The sequence below is a fragment of the Entelurus aequoreus genome, linkage group LG04 (assembly GCF_033978785.1).
Source record: "Entelurus aequoreus isolate RoL-2023_Sb linkage group LG04, RoL_Eaeq_v1.1, whole genome shotgun sequence".
Classification (NCBI taxonomy): Eukaryota; Metazoa; Chordata; class Actinopteri; order Syngnathiformes; family Syngnathidae; genus Entelurus; species Entelurus aequoreus.
Genome location: NC_084734.1, coordinates 49,147,780 through 49,169,010, shown reverse-complemented (window position 1 = coordinate 49,169,010; position 21,231 = coordinate 49,147,780). Strand labels below are relative to the sequence as shown.

The 21,231-nt window shown below is 38.9% G+C and overlaps 2 protein-coding genes across 5 annotated transcripts in view; both read right to left on the bottom strand.

Annotated features, from left to right (window-relative positions):
- Nucleotides 1-2,811: 2,811 nt before the first annotated feature.
- LOC133649203 (uncharacterized) lies at nt 2,812-5,396 on the bottom strand. Its single transcript, XM_062046038.1, has 2 exons — nt 5,350-5,396; nt 2,812-3,980 (listed from the first exon to the last, which is right to left on the bottom strand). The coding sequence occupies exon 2, from the start codon at nt 3,760-3,762 to the stop codon at nt 2,812-2,814; it is 951 nt and encodes a 316-aa protein (XP_061902022.1). The 5' UTR covers nt 3,763-3,980; nt 5,350-5,396.
- A 2,223-nt stretch (nt 5,397-7,619) lies between these two features.
- Nucleotides 7,620-21,231, bottom strand: part of ehd3 (EH-domain containing 3) — a 32,692-nt gene continuing 19,080 nt past the window's right edge. For 3 of the 4 annotated variants that reach the window (XM_062045086.1, XM_062045082.1, XM_062045085.1), the window contains exons 4-9: nt 19,003-19,100; nt 13,210-13,351; nt 12,232-12,331; nt 11,907-12,077; nt 10,628-10,792; nt 7,620-10,562 (exon numbers count right to left, since the gene is read on the bottom strand). In XM_062045086.1, the coding sequence (XP_061901070.1) occupies nt 10,035-10,562; nt 10,628-10,792; nt 11,907-12,077; nt 12,232-12,331; nt 13,210-13,351; nt 19,003-19,100 (1,204 nt within the window). In that variant the 3' untranslated portion in view covers nt 7,620-10,034. The remainder of the gene's footprint in view (nt 10,563-10,627; nt 10,793-11,906; nt 12,078-12,231; nt 12,332-13,209; nt 13,352-19,002; nt 19,101-21,231) is intronic. The other variant, XM_062045083.1, reaches the window with a different exon arrangement.

The window sequence follows — 21,231 nt, the reverse complement described above, 5'->3', positions numbered from 1 at the left end:
TTGTCAAATGTTAAGGTGGTATTATTAAATAGATGTCGGTGTTGAGCAGGACCGATAATCAGCATTTGCGTTTTCTTAGCGTTGAGTTGCAAAAAGTTAGCGGACGTCCATTGTTTAATGTCATTAAGACACGCCTCCAGCTGACTACAATCCGGCGTGTTGGTCAGCTTTAGGGGCATGTAGAGTTGGGTGTCATCAGCATAACAGTGAAAGCTAACACCGTATTTGCGTATGATGTCACCTAGCGGCAGCATGTAAATACTAAAGAACCGAACCCTGGGGAACTCCGCACGTTACCTTAACATAGTCCGAGGTCACATTGTTATGGGAGACACACTGCATCCTGTCAGTAAGATAAGAGTTAAACCAAGACAAGGCTAAGTCTGTCATCCCAATACGCGTTTTGATACGCTCTAATAAAATATTATGATCAACAGTATCGAAAGCAGCGCTAAGATCAAGAAGCAGCAACATAGATGACGCATCAGAATCCATCGTTAGCAATAGATCATTAGTCATTTTTGCGAGGGCTGTCTCCGTAGAGTGATTTGCCCTGAAACCGGATTGAAAAGGTTCACAGAGATTGTTAGACGCTAAGTGTTCATTTAGTTGCTGTGCGACAATTTTTTCGAGGATTTTCGAGATAAACGGAAGGTGGGACACCGGCCGGTAGTTTACCAGGAGATCAGGATCGAGGTTAGGTCTTTTGAGTAGAGGATGAATAACCGCTTTTTTGAATGCTAGGGGAACAGTGCCAGAGGAAAGTGATACGTTTATAATATTTAACACTGATGGACCTAATAATACAAAAAGCTCCTTGATAAGTTTCCCAGGAATTGGGTCAAGTAAACATGTTGTTTGTTTTGTCCCATTTACACATTTTGACAATTCCTCCAATGTTATTTCATCAAAGAGAGAGAAACTATTTTGGAGGGCGGTATCCGTCGTATATACAGTCGTATTTGTGTTAATAGAACCCAGTTGTAGCTGAGATGCATTGTCTTTAATCTCTTTTCTAATGACTTCAATTTTCTTATTAAAGAAATTCATAAAGTCATCTGCTGAGTGGGTGGAGCTACTGGGAGAAGTCCCTTGTTGGGTTAGCGATGCTACTGTACTAAACAAAAATTTAGGATCATTTTTGTTGAGGTGGATGAGATTTGAGTAATCAACTTTAGCTTTAGCTGAGGTAAGCATGCGTTTATAAGTTATTAAACTATCACACCATGCTTGATGGAAAACCTCAAGTTTAGTCGCACGCCATTTGCGTTCCAGCTTTCTACATGATAATTTCTGGGCCTTAGTTTCTTCTGTAAACCATGGGGTACGCCTTTTAGGGGCCCTTTTTAGCTTTAGCGGTGCTACACTATCAATGGTGTCGCGCAGGGCGTCGTTAAAGTTATTAGTGAGGTTATCAATAGAGCCCACATAATTTGGGAATGGTGCCATTACCGAAGGCAGTAGGTCAGTAAGAGTCGTCGTTGTGGCATCATTAATGTTGCGGCTGCTATAGTAGTTATTATTATTATTATTAGTTTGTTGACAATGAGTCAGAACTTCGAATTTTATAAGGTAATGATCGGACATTACTTTAGTGTACGGGAGTATCGTAACTTTAGAGGTGGTGACACCCCTGACAAGCACTAGATCTATCGTATTACCGTTGCGACGCGTGGGTTCATTTATTATTTGTGTAAGACCACAGCTATCAATTATAGTCTGGAGCGCCACGCATGGAGGGTCCGATGGGGTATTCATATGGATATTAATGTCCCCCATTATGATTATATTGTCAGCGTGCGTCACTAGATCAGCAACAAACTCTGAGAATTCACTGATGAAGTCCAAATAGGGCCCAGGGGGGCGGTAGATAACAGCCAGGTGGAGAGGCAGCGGTGTGACAAACCTCAAAGTGAGCACCTCAAACGAGTTATATTTATTATTTAGGTTAGGTGTAAAATTATAGTTTTCATTGTATATTAGTGCGACACCCCCTCCCCTTTTCACTAGAAGTCCCAGAGAAGGGTCAATTTTACCTAGAAAACCCACAAGAGGGTCATTTGACCCATAGTCCCCCCTGTGGACACTCCTTTTGTTATGAAAATGTGGCTGTTAGTGGCACATGGCAGGGGCCACTTGAGCCTGTGTGGGGGAGGGGACCTTACAGCTCAGGAGGTTCTTTTGAGAGCAAGCTTTAGTTCTGAGGTAGGTTGTGTGTGTTTTTGCAAGGATCAACAAAGGATCAACAAGAATGAAGGGATCAACACTCTGACATTTATTGTTAAAAAAAATACAAAACAAAACATATTTACAAAGAATGAAAAAGCAACTGTTTTCCCAGTTTTGGTGTGGAGGGTTGTTGCAGAAGCAATTGTTATTTTTGTGTGCCAAAAATAGTTTAAAAAAAAATATTTACAAAGAAAAAAGCATATTTACAAAGAATGAAAAACCATGTCCATGTAAACGTGACTGACAAACATTTGAGCAGTCACTCACAATCCTGGCACTGCCATTGCTCCTTTCGGCATTTCCCACATGTATAACGGTAGCAGTCAACACAGCGCACAGTTGCACGATTGTCCTTGCATTGGATTTTAGCCTGACACTTGGCTCTTTTTCCTAGTTGTGGTGTGGAGGGTTGTTGCCGAAATAATTGTTCCTTTTGGGCCTTTTTCATACCCACGTGGGAGTGAGCCAACTCTTTTGCAAGTTCCAGCAGGAAATCCACCCGTCTCTCCTGCCTCCCGGTGCATAATTGATAGAGCACGTGGGCATTCAGTGCTGCAATATCAATCATGTTATAGAACACTGCTACTGGCCAGCGCCGTGTTCTGCGCGGACAGTGTACTCCCGCACCATCTGGTCCATGACATCGACGCCGCACTTTGTTGTGTTGTACTGTGTGATGATGTTTGGCTTCTTTTTGGTGGTATCCTGTGTCTGAATGGTGCTGTGCATGCTGCTGAGAACATATACAGTCTTCCTCCGCTTGGGCGCATACACCGTCAGTGTGGCACCAATGGTTGAAAATACCTGGGTGGTAAATTCATCGCGGTACATCTGTCGAGTTGACGGTGGAATTTCTTTACGAATCTTGTTGACTGTGCCGAGGATGGTTGTATTCCGGCTAAGTAGTCGTTTTGCAAGTGACAGCGATGTAAAGAAATTGTCCGTGGTAACATTTCTGCCCTTGTCCAAGAATGGTTCCATCAGCCTCATGACTACACTCTCAGACACTCTCTCCCCACGAGGCAGAGTGTCGTCCTTGCCAAGATATGGGAGGATGTTGCAAACGTATTTGGTTTTCAAGTCACACGCCACCCAGAACTTGATCCCAAACTTGTCTGGTTTAGATGCAATGTACTGTAGGAAACAGCAGCGAGTCTTGGACAGGAAAAGTTGTTCGTCGATGGTGATGTGTTGACCAGGGATGTAGGATGTGATGCAGTTGGTGGCAAACAATCCCCATATGTTTGAAATTGCAGCAAACTTATCGGTCTGTGCTCGCTCGCTGCGGGTGTCTCTGTCATCAAAGCGCAGGTGATGCATGATGTTTTGGAAACGCCCTCGGGACATGGTTTCGATGATCTGTGGGCTTCCCAGGTTTTTCGACCAGCAGTCACGCAGTGATGGCACCCTGATGATTCCCCGCATGATGGTGATGGAAATAAATGCCATTAGTTCAGGGAGGCCCATGAACCAATCCACATGCTCCGTTTGCTTTGCATGTTGAACTGTACAGTCTCGAATGATGCCAAGCATGTCCAGAGTGATGAAACACAGGAAGCTCTGAAGACGACTTGTGATTGACCTCCTGGCCTTAGCTGTTGGCTCTCCATCTGCGCTGTATGGCGATGGCGGGGTGAAATGTGGACCCGTTCCCACCTGTTCTTCATGCCATACTGTGCCATCTTTCACAGTCTCTGTCACATCAGTCCCCAGCCGAGCTCTCTTTGTTGGTTGGGGAGCAGTCTCCTCATCTGTAGTGTGAAAAAAAAATGTAATTATGAGCAATGGGAAAGTCAAATGATATCACAAATGCAAGCATAGAAGCAAATAATAATAATAATAATCACAGAACAAATTAATATATGGGAATTGGGAAACACTGATGATATGTGTCTGCAGGCAGTAGTACAGTATATATATTTATTTATATCATCTATTTATATCTATTTAATATATAATAACTAAATATAAATAATATTAAAAAATATTTATTTATATCCATTTATCTCTCTATATATTTATTTATTACATCCATTTATCTATATATATCCTGTCCATTTATTTATTTACCTATACCTATGTCTGTATAAATGTTCAATGAAAGTTTTGTAGTTCAATTCAAACTCTGTGTATATCTATATACTATATACTATATAGTATATAGATATACACAGAGTTTGAATTGAACTGAGTATTCGAACTGCGTGTTTTCTTGAGCCCCCCCCCCCCCCCCCCCTGAGCTGAGACAGCTCGGAGTCTGAATCCTCCTGAAGATTGATGTCTTCTCCATCCGAGTCGACAGGGTTAACATTGGAAAGGAGCATTTCCAATGCTTGTTGAGTGCTGAATCTCTGCATCTTCGTTCCTTGGAGAGAAGCTTCTTTCACCACAAAATTCTTGAGGGAAATGAAGCTATAGTCCACGTAAACTGGTATTTATGTCTTGGCCGTTACCTGTCTTGCCTGTAAGGTGTGACCCCCTCACCCCACAAACTGCCCCTAACAGCCTCAGTACCATAACAAAATGAGTGATTAGTGTATTCGGGAAAAGCGTCGGGCCAAATGACCCCTCTCTGGGTCTTCTAGGTAGACAGAAAAATGCTGGGACTTCTAGGTGGGGCAACATGTGTATTGGTATAGTTAGGAGGAGATGCCTCATTTAGCGCAAAAAAATCGTCTGGTTTGAGCCAGGTCTCGGCGAGACCAACGACATCAAGTTTGTTGTCTCTAATGATTTCATTAACTAATAACGTTTTGGAAGATAATGATCTTATGTTTAAAAAGCCCATATTATAGGTAGTGGGCTGTTTTGAGGATTGTTTGTTGAAATTATCCGAAGTAGCAATATTAATAATGTTGCGTTTATTATGCGTATTGCACTTTAAATAGTTTCGACCATATCTAGGAATTGATACGACGGGGATATTCAGATTGTTTGCTTGATGTTGCGATAAACTGAACGCATCATAGTTAGCTACCTCAGTACAATGTATGTCTGCCTCTGACACGGTCACAAAAGAAAAAACATTATGTGAGTGGTGTTTTATTCTAAGAGAATTGCTATGTGTGCAGGGATTATCCAGCCTGACGCCGGCTAGTTCTAGTTTAAATGGCTTCTTACCCGGAGACTCCACGCTTCTTTGGTTAGCTTTTCCCTTTGTTGTTAGCCCCGCTCGGCATCCCCGCGTCTGCTTCCGCTCACACCGCTTACGTCATCTCCATTGGCGGTCACCGCTAGCACTTGACTCCGCTGCTACAAAGGCCGCTCGATGTAGCCCGCGAAGTATTCCCATGCTAGCGAGGAGGTCCACCGTACATGCATCTTTCAGTCTATAACAACCCGATCCATCCACATCCAGAATTGTCTGTCGGTCGTATGTGATCACAGAGTGTTCACGCTTTGAGCCAGCCATGAAATTGACAGAAATGACGGTTGTTTTTTGCCAAATCGCTCTACACTCCCAAGAGCGTTAGCAAGCCGCTGCATAGCAATGCGCTGCCATCTTGTACTGACTGATACCTATAAAAGTAACAAATTTGATACCCACCCCTAAACGTGATAAATGTCTTAAATCCCGTACAACAACATGCCATTAAGGAGTGGGACACAAAAGCTAGCAACACTAGCACTGCTATGTGAGCTACATACTAACGTTATGCTTTAACATCATGCTAGGTTAGCATATTCGTTGAAGAAAAATAAAATGGTAAAACATATAGTTCCCACACCTCTAACTGACTGATTGTTGGCAGATATTTATTTCAAGATGTGTAGTGAAGCCTGCAGAAGGTCGTTTTACGACCATAATTTAAACATCACTTTTGCGTAAGAGGACCTTTAAAAAAAAAAGTGTGCAAACAATACTTTTGTGTCGATTTGTCGTTGTACAAACGTACTTTCACGATTGTGTTTTGGAGTTCAGACTTGAGATGGAACATATGTACTCTTTAGCCCCACCAATTGGTTCGGATCAGTTTGGATTGGTATGGTAATTTTTGTAAATATAATTGACAAACTTTGTAAAGGCAATAAAAATAACTGATTGGTACTACACCACTTTTTGGGACTCATTACCTCCCTGCTTGGCACTCAGCATCAAGGGTTGGAATTGGGGGTTAAATTACCAGAAATTATTACCGGGCACGGCCACCGCTGCTGCTCACTGCTCCCCTCACCTCCCAGGAGGTGATCAAGGGTGATGGGTCAAATGCAGAGAATAATTTCGCCACACCTAGTGTGTGTGTGACAATCATTGGTACTTTAACAGAGTGACTTAACTTTAACTCACACAAACATGTACTTGTGTTTATATTATTTTCCTCACCACCCTTCTAATATATAACACCGAATAATTTTCTTTGAACATTTCCACCCAATGGAAATATGAGTCATCTGTTCCAGGTTCAACAAAACCTTTATCAAGTGTACAGGCAATATATTCATTTATTAACTGTCGTAAAAGTTAAAAAAAATATATATATATTGTTGTTACAACTTAAGAAAAAACGTGTTCTCCACCTTATTGTGTGTGCTTAACTTCTTTTTACACTTTTAAAGGTGCGGCCCTCCCTTTACACAGATCACATGCTGTGCGCAGGGCTTCACAATCCTTGGGGTCCCCCTTTTTGCGTGAATAAGCACATGTAAAATGTCAATTAATGAAGGACAGGGCGCTTTATATGACATTTTACTACAAATGTATTCTTAGCCCCTTCCTGCTCCGTCACCGATAAAAATATGAGTGAGTATTCTCATTGTGACATGCAGCCCTAGTGCTATTTTGGTAAAGCAGTTTTACTTGGTGTGATCTCTGGTTGAAGGTATGTCAGGTTAGGTTTGGTTTGTGTTCTATTTATGTTCAATTTGTTATTTTGCACTAAATAAATATTGAACAATAAATTTTTTATTTATTTGTTTTGGTACAAAACTTGCATCAAATTAGATTCAAACTTGATAATATAAAAACAGTTCAAATAAATAAAAAAAGTGTTTAAATAAAAATGCAATTCTGCTTCGGGCCCCAACTTAGCGAGGGGCGTCACAGCACTTGTATGCCAATTAAGAGCGGTATAAATACATAGTTAGGTGAATTAGACGTTTAAACAGTGGTTATCCTTTTATCCTACACTTGTGTATGTCGTTAAAATGTGTAACCCACCCTATGAAAAAAAAAAATCAATAAATATCAAAAGTCATATTTGTTGTGGCGCTGTCACGTTAGCCATTGGCCTTGTACTGAGCAGCCAGGACAGAACAGTGCTTGTGTTTCCTTTCTGCTACATTAAATATGTGAATGATACAAACAATCGTCTCAAAAAACTGTGCTATAGTACTTATTTATTTCATGAGCAATTTATTAACTAATTTCATACATTCTTATAATTATTTTAAAAAAAAAAGACAATTAAAACTTTTAGACGTTGGTCCTGTTCATGATGCAGTTTATTGTGCTGATGCGACGAAACCGTAAAACCCACAACACAACATGGACCTCAGGGCGCACACACGAGCACACTTTACATTCACATTAAAGGAGACGCACACATACTGTTGAGTGCATTACATCAGTGTTGCATGGAAAAGATTAAAGTTTATTGTTTTAGTAGCAGTCAATTGTCTTAACAGCATGATATTGTTTCAGTCATATATGTATTAGCACGCTAAATATTAGTTTTGCATTCTTAAATGTGTGTATACTGGCATATTAGGACAGTAATGCAATTGATTAGTACTGTATAATAATCAGTCTGTTAGTCTTAATAATCCATAAATGGTATTGAAAACAAACAGAAGTTAGCCAAAAAATGATTAGCACAATGCATCAAAGATAGGATGAGTGCACATTTTCATACATTTATACTTAATGATGGTCACAGTATCTCATAAACATGTTTATTCATTGACACAACATTTGAGACATTTCCCTTACCTTTTACCATTCTTGCTGAACATTTGCAACACTTTTAAAGCGCTTCTTTTCCCACTGACTATCCCCTCAGTCCCCTCCTAAATGTTTCTTTTCTCAAACTAACAAGCATGAAGTCATTGAACATTTTGAACACGTTTGAGGCTCTTTTTCTTCCACACATGTGCTTAATTACCCCTCTCTCCCCTCTTAAATGTGTTTGTTACTCAAATTAATAAGCAGGACTTCAGTGGACATTCAGAACACTTTTGAGGCCGTTCTTGTTTAACGCTTCTGCTCACTAACTTTTTGTCCCCTCTTAAATGTCTTTTTCTCCCAAAGCGAACAAGCAGGAAGTCAGTATTGACCATGAAAAAAAAAGGCAAGTGTGCTTGAGTGGTGTCAGGACACCAAAAATAATCCGCTTTTTATGAGAATAAAACTATTTAAACCCCCTCCCCCCAAAATATTTTCCCCATCATCAAAACATTCTTCACATTGTTGCATGTTGTTATCTCCTGCTTGCAATTTGCTATTTCCAGTGTTTCTTGTTAGTAGATAACTGCAGACTAGTTCAATAAAGCACACTTTCTTATACACACACATTTCTTTTAAAGGTCCCATAATATTTAAAGTAAGACTGCAAACGTACAACAATAGTCAAGTGTGTTACTGTAGTCAGGAAGTAGTCTTTGCCATTAAGTTGAATGTGCCTGCCTTGTTTTTGTTGGGTTTTACAATGTTGATAGTGTTTATACTGTAAGTATTGCACTTATTACACACCAGCTGTTTGATTGTGACGTGCATGTTAGTTGTAGTTCTCATTACGAAATTTGAAGGAGTTGAAATCGCCATGTAAAATCACTAATGCTAATCGGTAGCATGTACATGGCAAATCCAATGTATATTAGTGTTCAGCTAACGCTTAATCAAAAGTGAAACCTTACTATACTTTCGAGTCCCTTCTTCTTGCTCTGTTGGCATGGAAATTTGCAACATTACGCTACAAATAGGGCTGTTTGCTCGCCAACGTCATGTCACATGTAACAAAGAAATATAAACATTCTACCATTCAATTTTACGTAAATCGCATCTTGGTAGTACCGACTGATACCTATAAAAAGTAACAAATTTGATACCCACCCCTAAACGTGATAAATGTCTTAAATCCCGTACAACAACATGCCATTAAGGAGTGGGACACAAAAGCTAGCAACACTAGCAATGCTATGTGAGCTACATACTAACGTTATGCTTTAACATCATGCTAGGTTAGCATATTTGTTGAAGAAAAATAAAATGGTAAAACATATAGTTCCCACACCTCTAAGTGACTGATGGTTGGCAGATATTTATTTCAAGATGTGTAGTGAAGCCTGCAGAAGGTTGTTTTACGACCATAATTTAAACATCACTTTTGCATAATAGAGGACCTTTAAAAAAAAGTGTGCAAACAATACTTTTGCGTCGATTTGTCGTTGGACTATCACGATTGTGTTTTGGAGTTCAGACTTGAAATGGAACATATGTACTCTTTAGCCCCACCAAGTGGTTCAGATCAGTTCAGATTGGTATGGTAATTTTTGTAAATATAATTGACAAACTTTGTAAAGGCAATAAAAATAACTGCTTGGTACTAAACCACTTTTTGGCACCTTTCAGTTGGGGTACCAATGGTGATGATGGGTACCAAAAAAGCTAGCCTGGTTCTAGATGTTCTCCATTGTTGTCCTTTGCTAACGTGCTATCCTCCTTTCACCAATCCAAACCACCCAATCCAAACGTATGAGCTGAACTGTACCAGGTGTAAACATGGCTTTGTTTTCATACAGTAGGTCTTCTTAGCGCTAATGCTAACTGCTAATGCTAACTGCTAATGGGTATTTTAGGGGGGCGATATTTACTCAGGTATTTTCCTCTTACAAGGAGGCACCAGGTGCGCTGGCAGCTCCGTGGGAAGTTCATGTCCCTCCAGCTTGACCTTAATCAGGTGATTGGCCAAAGCAAACTCCTCGTCGTCCAGCATCCCGTCCTTGTCGATGTCCGCCAGCTTCCAGATCTTTCCCAGCACCGTGTTGGGCAGCTTGGACTTGACCATCTCCCTCTTGGCGTTGGCGCCCGTCACCTTGCCATTGACGGGCGACAGCGTGTAGAAGATCTCGTCGTAGGCCGGCTTGTCACGCGCCACCACCCACTCGGCCTCATCGATGCCCTCGCCAGCTCCCTCGCCGTAGCCGTGGCCGAAGGGGCCGTTGAGGGTACCGTCGAAGGCGCCGCCCTTGACGACTGCATTGGGCCGCTGGTTCTCCTCCTGCCGCACCAGAACCATCAAACCTGCGATGTCGTGGGCCAGCATGTCTTCCACCGCCTCCAGGAGTTTGGACTTGAGAGGCTGGAACTTGGTGAGGTCCTGAGCTTGGAGTTGGTCCTGGAATAGAAGGAAACGCGTCACCGATAAAGTGATTACAACAACGAGCATGTACGAAACCTCACCTGCATCTTCCTGAGGTTTGGAAAGTCTCCAGGTGATATCTGATGTTCCCTCTCGATGCGCTTGTAGATATCTCCCAGGCTGCCAATCAGCTCCTTCTTCTTGTTTTCCTTGCCGAACACGGACGGCATCTCTTTCTTCAGGGAGCTGATGATGTAGGCGTGCACCTGCATGGCGGCAATACGAGATGCCAATCAGGACAACATGGAACATGCAGAACATTTTCACCGGCCACTTCATTAAGTAAACCTTTATGACTTACATTTAGTCTGGTTTGTGTTTCATTGTTGAAATGTTTGTTGTCGAAAAAAGTGAAAAATATATTTTATTAGTGTTTTATAGTTAACAAAAATACATGCATTGATATTAAATAATTGGATTAACAATTTGTATTTATCATTATTCAAATGTTTAATGACATGATATTGCTATGTCATTTTGTCAATACTGTATATAGTTCATATTTAATATATATTTTTAAACAGTTTCTTAATTTTGGTTACTTTTTTTTTTAAGGTACGCCATTCGCCAGCTGTCTGCAAATTTATATGTTTTTAATATGTATTAAATAAAATGATATATAAACCCAGTGTTTAAAATAATATTAATAATTTAATAATATTTTATGTATTTAATGTAAGACTCATGTGTATGTATTAAATATTGAATTTAATCGATTAAAAATATGAATTGTATTTAAATTGACATGCACCTGGGGATAGGTTGATTGGCAACACTAAATTGGCCCTAGTGTGTGAATGTGAGTGTGAATGTTGTCTGTCTATCTGTGTTGGCCCTGTGATGACGTGGCGTCTTGTCCAGGGTGTACCCCGCCTTCTGCCCGAATGCAGCTGAGATAGGCTCCAGCACCCACGCGACCCAGAAATGGACAAGCGGTAGAAAATGGATGGATGGAATTGTATTTAAATATTAAAACTATGGTATTATGAATGATTGGATTTGATGCATTTTATACAATTGTGGTTTAAAGTGTGCACTGTACTGTATAGTTCATGTATATTTATGTAGGACACAATCAGCTGTCAGACAGGAAGTGTGCTCTCCAGTCACTGAGTGAATGGGAACATCCTCCCTCAGGAAGGAAGAAATCATTGAGAAAAAGTCGTTATTAAAGTGACAAGGCTAACAGCTGGGTGGCAAGAGGAAATGTTTCTATCCTGGAAATGCCACGCGATGATGTTGACAAAAGAATTGGGGCACGTGGGCGTCACGTCAAAGTAAAGATGGATGGAGATAAATCAATAAACGTGTCTGCGTTACCTTGGCCAACCTGGCCCGCTTGATCAGGTCGTTAAGTTTCCTCAGCGCGGCGTTACGGGGCAGCGACTGAATGTCCTTAAAAAGATCTTGTTCCTCCGCCTCGAACAGCTTCCTGTTGTCGGGAATCAGCAGAGGATGCGACCAAAAGGATCCGATGTAGACGCGGATCACCTGCATGGATGGACATTAAGTTGAGTACTTTGTGAACATTGTCAAGGCAAGCGAATAAATTGCGTTAAAAAACTGCGCTGTGGTTATGTTTCTTCAAGGATGAGGTTGTCAGGTAGTCATGGTTGGTTGCATTGTGCCAGTTGCTGCCGCTCACCTCGGGTGTGTTGACGATTTTTCCCAGCGACCACATGAGCGCACCGTACACTCGCATCAGCTGTTGGGTCTCGATCTGGTCCGCCTTGTTCAGCACAACCCTAAACACATTAGGTTCACAATAATAACAGGATAATAATATCGATGATGCAGTAGTACTTCAGGATATGAGCTGTCTTTCGGCTAATTGTTATGCTTTAGGTTGCAATCCAAAAATTGGGTCACCAGCCTCCCAGCCCCTAGTTGGCATAGCGGATGTCACAGTGAACCAAAACATTTGGTTTAACTCGCTAGCATTAGCTTATAGCTAGAGATGGACATATAACGTTGCTTTCCAAAGCATTAGAAGCGGGAAAGTGAGTGCAAAAGACAGTGCTGAAAAGAAGTGGATGATAATCATTGAATTCAAGAAAAAATCATCAAAAACATGACAGCTTGTAGCTAGCTACCTTTTCTAAATCAGTTGGAATGTAGCACTGCCAGCCTTCACCATACCAAAGCAGAATGAGTCAAAAACGCCAGCCAAGGACGTTTAAATAATATCTAAACATTTATCCCAAAAAATATGGAGAAGCTGGTGATGGTGTTTGAAGAAGAAGCAGTTGGAAGGAGATACCGCTGAAATCCCCTCTCCAAAGTAAATGCTGTACATTGTTATTACATTACTTCACAAAATTACTGTACTTGTTTTGTACTACATTGTATTGTATTGTTTTTCATACAATATTTATTATCTAAGAGTTAGTTATGTTCTTTAAAAACATGTTACATGTTAAAATTGTGATGTTTTGGGGGTCTAAACACCAAATAAATTGATGGTAATTCATTTCAATGGGCGATGCTGTTTTGCAATGAGAGTTTTTTGAGATCTTCTACACGCGGTCACCAAGATAATACTGTACATACATGCATTCTTTCAATGCTTTACTTCAATTGGTGATGTTTTTGTTTTGTAAAAAAGGTCCAGTCTTGCAGTTACCTGATCTTGTCTTCGTGGTTCTTTAGGGCCTTGATCACTTCGGAAAACTCGTCGGAAATGTCCAGTTTGTGGGCATCGAACAGGAGGATGATCCTGTCCACCCGTTCTGCGAACCACTCCAGCACCGCCGCAAAGTCGTAGCCTGCGGAACATCTCTAACTGTTAGCATCATGAACAACACACACGTGCGCTTACCTGCAGGGCAACATGCTGTATAGTGGACACACCATGCAAAGTTAACTTTGTTAGCGCAGGAGTGTCCAAACATTTGACACTAAGGGTTACTTTGATACATTTTGTACTTTAAAGTCTTCCTATTTTACATAAGTTTAAAATGTTGTTCTACATAATGTGGAAGTAAAATATCATGAGCTTGTGTTTTTAAAGGATCCCTGATTTGGTTTTCATACCACTCCTAAATGTCCTGAACGGTCAGCTTCGAGAGCTTCACGAAATGTCCACCAGATCCTGTGAATTATGTCACGTCACAACTTTAGGAAGTTTGTTTATGACAACTTTTGGGGTGCAAAAAGTGTTTTTTCAGATGCAAAATGTGTTTTTAAGCAGGTGTAAGGCAGTAATGGGAAAATGTTCTTGTTTTTGGGGAGCTACTACTTCCTTACTCATGGTTAGAGTTGTCCAGATCCAATATCGGTCCGACCTCAGCAAAAAAACAAACGTGTGCTTGCATGTAAAATGAGTGATTTATTAATAATAATAATATTAATAATAATAATAATACATTTTATTTATAAGGCGCCTTTCTGGGCACTCAATGACACCATACAAAATCACAACAATAAAATCAAATTGGCTAAAAAAAATAAAATAATAATAATAATAATATAAATGCCGATACCAGCAGCCCTGCAGTGTGTTTACTTGTGCAAAGCTGGACAGCCAGTTAACATCTAAATGTTCTCCAAAAGGCACACAAAGTTGGTCTTGTATTTCTTGTATTTTAGTCAAGTCATTTACAAACGGTAAACATGGTAGCAGCTACACAACAGCTAAGCACACACACTAGACATATGTAAGAAGTGTCCTTTATTTAACTATGCTGCAGACTAAAACAGCACATTTGTCAATATAAAGTATCAAATAATTTTAGTTGCATATTACTTACACATACAATGTCTACAAGGCTGAATCGTGTTAGAATGTATCCAGTAACAAACGTGTCCACATCATTCAACTTACTGCCTCATGAGCATAATTTCATGAATGACTACTAGATGTTACCAATAAACAATTACCACTCAACTTCAACTTAAAGACAGCATAAGTCCATTTCAGACACTTAATATTAAATAGGCTACCGTTTGTAATACCTATCATTGTTTTCTGTCTGACTAAATTCACTTGATCAAACATTTTCTAACATAATTTCCACACTACAAAATTATAAAAGTATTTATGATTCCTGCTAATATCGTATCGGCTCAATACTCAAGGTTCAAATATCGGTATCGTATTGGGAGTGAAGAAGTTGTATCGGGACACTCCTACTCAAGGTCACTGCTCCTCTGCTCCCGCCAATTCATAGACAAGTGTTTGGTGAACAAAGCACCGTTCTTTGCCAAATCTTCCAATATTTGTCCAATATCCAATCTTTACTGTCTGCTGACAACCATTAGCACGTAGCCTCTGAGATAAGGCGGGAGGCTGGAGCAAACACACAAGCCTTGAACAATTGCAACAAAGTAGGCTTGGTCAGGGGAGCAAGGTACACAATTTGAGCATGTCAGCCAAAAGGGGAGGAATGCAGATTTTCCCTGTACACAACTTGATGTTTAAAGCTATTAAAATATTATTATAGTTTCCCATATCGTTTTAGAAACACATGAAATGAGCGCAATATAACCCTTTCAAAGATGCTAAAAGCAATTCAGTGTTGTTCAATATATATGCTAAGTTATCTTAGCATATTAGCTTTGTGTTATAGATATATTGTAATATTTATAAAATAGAGCTCGATAATTAGAGGGCCAATTAAAAAAACGCTGTCGGGCCGTACTTTGGACACCCTGTGTTAGTGTATTGTTAAGTATCACATATGAAAGTGAGCTGCATGGTAGTACTAAGTAATAGTAGTAGTAGTGGTCACAGCAACAGTAGTGTTAGTAACGCTTTTTTGAATGTTATTGCTGAGTTCCTTGTGCAAACCCACAAGGACCTTTTGGAGACCTTGATAGTTTTCATCAAGACTGCGAATTTGGTGGAGTAAATCTGCACATGGCATGACAAGAAAGGACAATTTTGCTGTTCATTTTTGAGGAGACCATGTGACAAGATTCTTTAAAAAACAAAGTCCACAAATTCTTCAAGGCTAATTTATCACATTATTTAGCAGCACTTTGATGCCTGCTTTGATAGACAATACCTCCATAAGGACATCTATGTAGGCAGCTATAGCCTGATAACACCTCCTCTAGACACACACAGAGGTACAAAATAAATGAACAGATAAATAACTGAACAGCATATCCACAACAAAAAAACATTAACATTTTATCATCCTGTTTTTCCAGAAGTAATGTCAATTTAGTGCTACCGTGAACCCTTGTATGTTGCTGTTAATTAGTTCCAGGCCTGATGGTGGTAAGTTATTTTGCACATATGAGACATTATTGATTATAAATTGAATATTTTCATAGCTAAAGCATACAAAACATAAATATGATCGTCTAAACATGTTTTTTACCATTATGAGAGCTCTCCCAACATGAAATAACACCCAAATATTACCTTTTACATTTGTGTAATCCAAATGAAGAAGTGTTTCGTCTGAAATTTAACCGCAAATGTATTTTTTTTAGCCCTTTCCTTCTCTATCACTATTATGAATATAATGGTAAATATCCCATAACAATCACATTGTCCACTGTGGCGTGCAGCATTACTGATAGTCTTGTAAACAGTTGTACTGGTTTAATATCTGGTTAAAATTCTAATTAAATGTGGTATTTTGCACTATATATATATATATATATATATATATATATATATATATATATATATATATATATATATATATATATATATATATATATATATATATATATATATATATATATAGAGCAATTTATTTACCATTAATTCGTTTTACTACAAAACATGCATCAAATTAAATTCAAGCTTGAGTCAAAACTGAATAAAAAGCATTTTACAGGAATAAAATAATAGTTTAATGGGGGGGATGAAAGGGGGAGGGGGGGCGGGGGGGGGGGGGGGGGATTCTGCTAAGGACCCCAATTTTGGCCCTGGCTGAAATATTCTTAACTGCACTATGCGTTTATAAGTCATATTCATATATGAAAACATGACACTTTCACATACAGCAGAAGTTCTAGTAGAACTCTTGTGTTAGACAGAGCGTAGGGAAAATGACTACAAGCGTGTGTAGAAGAAGAGTAGAACATTCAAAGATGGCGCCACAGTGAAATATCGCCGTCTCGGATTATCCTGATGCTTTTGTTGGCGTTGGTCGTTGTTATGGCGATGCTGTGCTTTAACTTTGAGAATGCTGGTCAAAGTTGAGACTGAAAGTATGTGCGGAATTTTTCTTTTCTATCTCTGTTGCGTGTTTGTTCTCTTTTTGCAGTCTTTGATTTAAAATAAACAAACAATTATTGAACAAAAGCTACAATATCTAGCATGTTTTCTTCTTCTTGGTTGAGCACCACATGAAGTAGTAGCACTTGAACATGAGGACACAAACATGCAAAGTGCCTTCAAACTTTTGACTGCTACTGGCTTTGTCCATCCATCCATCCATTTTCTTCCGCTTATCCGAGGTCGGGTCGCGGGGGCAGCAGCCTAAGCAGGAAGCCAAGACTTCCCTCTCCCCAGCCACTTCGGTGTGTCTTTACCACTTTTAAGCTATTTTAGGTTAAAAACAAAATACAAAATATTGAGAAGGGAATGAAATATAATATATTACAAACAAACAAAACCTTTTAAAATGTATTCCTATGTTGTGATTTAAGCTATATACAGTAGCTAGCATATACATTCATTACATTAGGATATTTAGCTTAAAGAGGTCATATTATGGAAAACCCACTTTTTTGCCTGTTGGCAACGGTTTTGTGTGTATTTCAGATCCCCATATGTGCTGCAAAGGTCAAATCAAACCATGGAGGCATTGAGGAGATTTTCAAAAAACATTTTTCTCTTCTTCCAAACAAGCCATTTGGGATTTTCCCCGACTTGTGACATCATAGTATATATCCATATATGGTAAAAGTTGGCCGCGAGACCTCAGCACGAACCCACCCTTTTTAATTCCTGTATCGCAGTTGTAATCCAAATGAAAATGCTTTGTTATTGTTTATATTAAAAATGTGCTTAAAATGTGCCTTTTGTTTGTCGTGGCAATTTACCTTCTCTGAATATTGGACGCTGGGCTCAGTGAGACACATGGAGCTTGGCTAAGAAACTTGCCTCGGCCCGATCGGAAACCTACAGAAGGATTTACCCAACACGACTACACCTAATCACGGGGAGAGTTCTCAAGTGCCAACTGAAGTGGTAAGTCCAATAACAGTAGATGACAATTTGTAATGATACATTAACATGAAGCATCCTACTGACCATTGATCCATCCATCCATTTACTACCGCTTGTCCCTTATGGGATCGCGGGGGGTGCTGGAGCCTATCTCAGCTACATTCAGGCGGTAGGCGGGGTACACTATTAGCAAATAGCAAGTAGTTGTTACAGAGTCAAGGTTTAGCATACATTGTTTGTTAGATTTTTATATTACATTCAAACAGTCTTTTTTGTCTGCACTGCACTATATAACTATTACTAGATAACTAGATTGACAAATGTAATGATATGTTAGCGATATAGCATTAACTTAACTTCACTACATATAGATGAGATAAACAGACTACGTATGATGCTATATTATTGCATGGATGTACATTCAAGTAGAGAGACAGGCATTGTACTAACACGTCGCCTATATACTTATAGCTTTATGGACTGTAAGGTGCTGAAAGAGAAAACTAATTAACCAACCTTTGAGATGCTTTCATCTCCTTGGTTCTGAAATGTGTTCTTCTTTACATTCCTCTCGCTGCAGGTCAGACTCTGGCTCGTACATGTAGGGTTGGATGATAAAATCCTACGCTGATGTCAATACAAAAGTGCACCACTAAAACTACATTGAGGGGGAAAAGCATAGAGGATGTCTTTTGCATTTAAATTTGCCTTGTATTTGTAGACACTCAAAAAGTGGCTTAAAGGTGGTCTTTGAAGCAAAATGTATTCGAAAATTGGACCAAGGTACCACCATTACATGTTATGTAGATGTAGACCACAAGGAAGTGTTTTAAATGTATATTTAAAAAAATAATTTATTTTTCATTTGAAAGTGTCACTGAACACACACAACTCTTCATTATTACTTTCATTTCATCAGCTACCTTGATTTGGTAACTTGGCAAAAAGTTGTGCGCATGAGTGGACATATTGACCATGACTTTGTGGCCAGAGAGCATGCACGGTCAAAGCTCATCTTTTGGCCGCCACTTCCTGTTCTTTGCAGGCAAAGAGAGGCATAATCCTCCTGATGGTGGCGGACACCAGCATAAACACTGAAATGCTGACGTTGTTGCTCAGTATTCAATGAGACTGGACTGTTGTTGCTGAGTGCGTCCATTGAACACACGCACACACGTACGCACACGCACGCACACGCACGCACACGCACGCACACGCACGCACACGCACGCACACGCACGCACACGCACGCACAGCGGGAGGTAAGAGAGAGTACTTTACCTCGGCTGATTCTCTGTTTTTCTCCTGACAGGATCCCTGGGGTGTCAATCACACTGATGCTCTCCAGCACAGGGTTAGGCAGCTGGGCGCACACAAACCTGTGTAAGATCACACACACACACACACACACGCACACGCACACGCACACGCACACATCGCACACACAGAATCAAGACAGTGAAAAGTGTGAAAACAAACTTCACCCAGCAGTCAGCTGAACAAATACAAATACACAGTATTGTGCACACTTGGGAAAACATTGGTCATAGTCATAGACAACCACAACGTAACCCACCAAACCGCCTCCCTTCTGAGGTTATTCCTTGATCCAAACTCAATAAGGAGATCCCAAGTACTTTTAAATACACACTAAGGGCCTGGGGCCTCCAGGTATGTGTGAGCACACTTTGAGGAAAAAAAGAACATTTCTATCAGCACAAAGTGCAGCTACGTAAGCCCCAAAAGAACATTTTGAAAATCAAGACTACATTTCCTGCAATTGGGTGCATTTCTACACTATATTTTACCTTTTTTATTCTCATCTACCAACCTCTTACGGCTGTCTTTTTGACACTTACATGTCACATGTAATGTACCACATAATTTTTAGTTTTTTAGTAGATAATCTACTAACCTTATTACCATTGAATATGTAATGTAAAATGTTATAACATGCATGCAAAGAACTCAGACAACATACCAGAGTTTATATTATGAAGTTTGTAGAGCAAGGGTGTCCAAACATTGACTGGGGGGCCGTATTGGGCTTAAAAATTTACACATGTGGAGTTATGTACTTAACAAAAAGAGGTGAAATAACTGAAAACATGTTTTATATTCTAGTTTCTTCAAAATAGCCACCCTTTGCTCTGATTACTGCTTTGCACACTTTTGGCATTGCCTTGATGAGCTTCAAGAGGTAGTCACCTGAAATGGTTTGGTTTTCACTTCACAGGTGTCATAGTTTTGATGCCTTCAGTGACAATCTACAAGGTAAATAGTCTTGAAAATAAAGAAAACGCATTGAAATGAGAAGGTGTGTCCAAACTTTTGGCCTGTACATTATATATATATATATATATATATATATATATATATATATATATATATATATATATATATATATATATATATATATATATATATATATATATATATATATACATGTATATATATATATGTATATATGTATATATATATATATATATATATATATATATATATATATATATATATATATATATATATATATATATATATACATATATATATATATACATATATATATATACATGTATATATATATATATATATACATATATATATATATACATATATATATATACATGTATATATATATATATATATATATATATATATATATATATATATATATATATATATATATATATATATATATATATATATATATATATATATATATATATATATATGTATATATATATATATGTATATACATATATATATATATGTATATATATATATATATACATATATATATATATATATATATATATATATATATATACACACATATATACAGTATATATACATATATACATTATATATATATTATACATGTATGTATGTATGTATGTATGTATGTATGTATGTATATATATATATATATATATATATATATATATATATATATATATATATACATATATATACACATTCATATAAATATAATTTATCATTATTATAATTGGTTATTAACAGGGTGTGAGAGTTCAAACTAAGGCTGAAACGACGCGTCGACGTAGTAGACGTCATCGGTTACGTAAATACGTCGACGCCGTTTTTGTGCGTCGACGCGTCGCATATTTACGTCACACTACCGTCATGGCAAACCGCAAAGCAGACGATCAAAGCAGACGATGCGAGCGGTGCGAGCGGTGCGAGCGAAGGGGAAAAGCATGCCAAAAGTGGTCAAAAGTGTGGGAGTATTTCAATAAACGGCCTAATAATGTTGTTGTATGCACACTGTGTCGAGCGGAAATGGCCTATCATAGCAGCACAACGGCTATAAACGAACATTTGAAAAGAAAACCATGAACCATCAACTAGTCAATCGTCTGCGCGAGCATACGTTGTCATCATTACACAAAAACATGAATGTGTCATTTGTATCTGCTAGGGGTGTAATGGTACGTGTTTTGTATTGAACCGTTTCGGTACGGGGCTTTCGGTTCGGCACGGGGGTGT

Excerpts from the sequence above, each read along its gene's own strand:
- LOC133649203 (XM_062046038.1), bottom strand. The coding sequence starts at position 3,762 with ATGCTTGGCATCATTCGAGACTGTACAGTTCAACATGCAAAGCAAACG.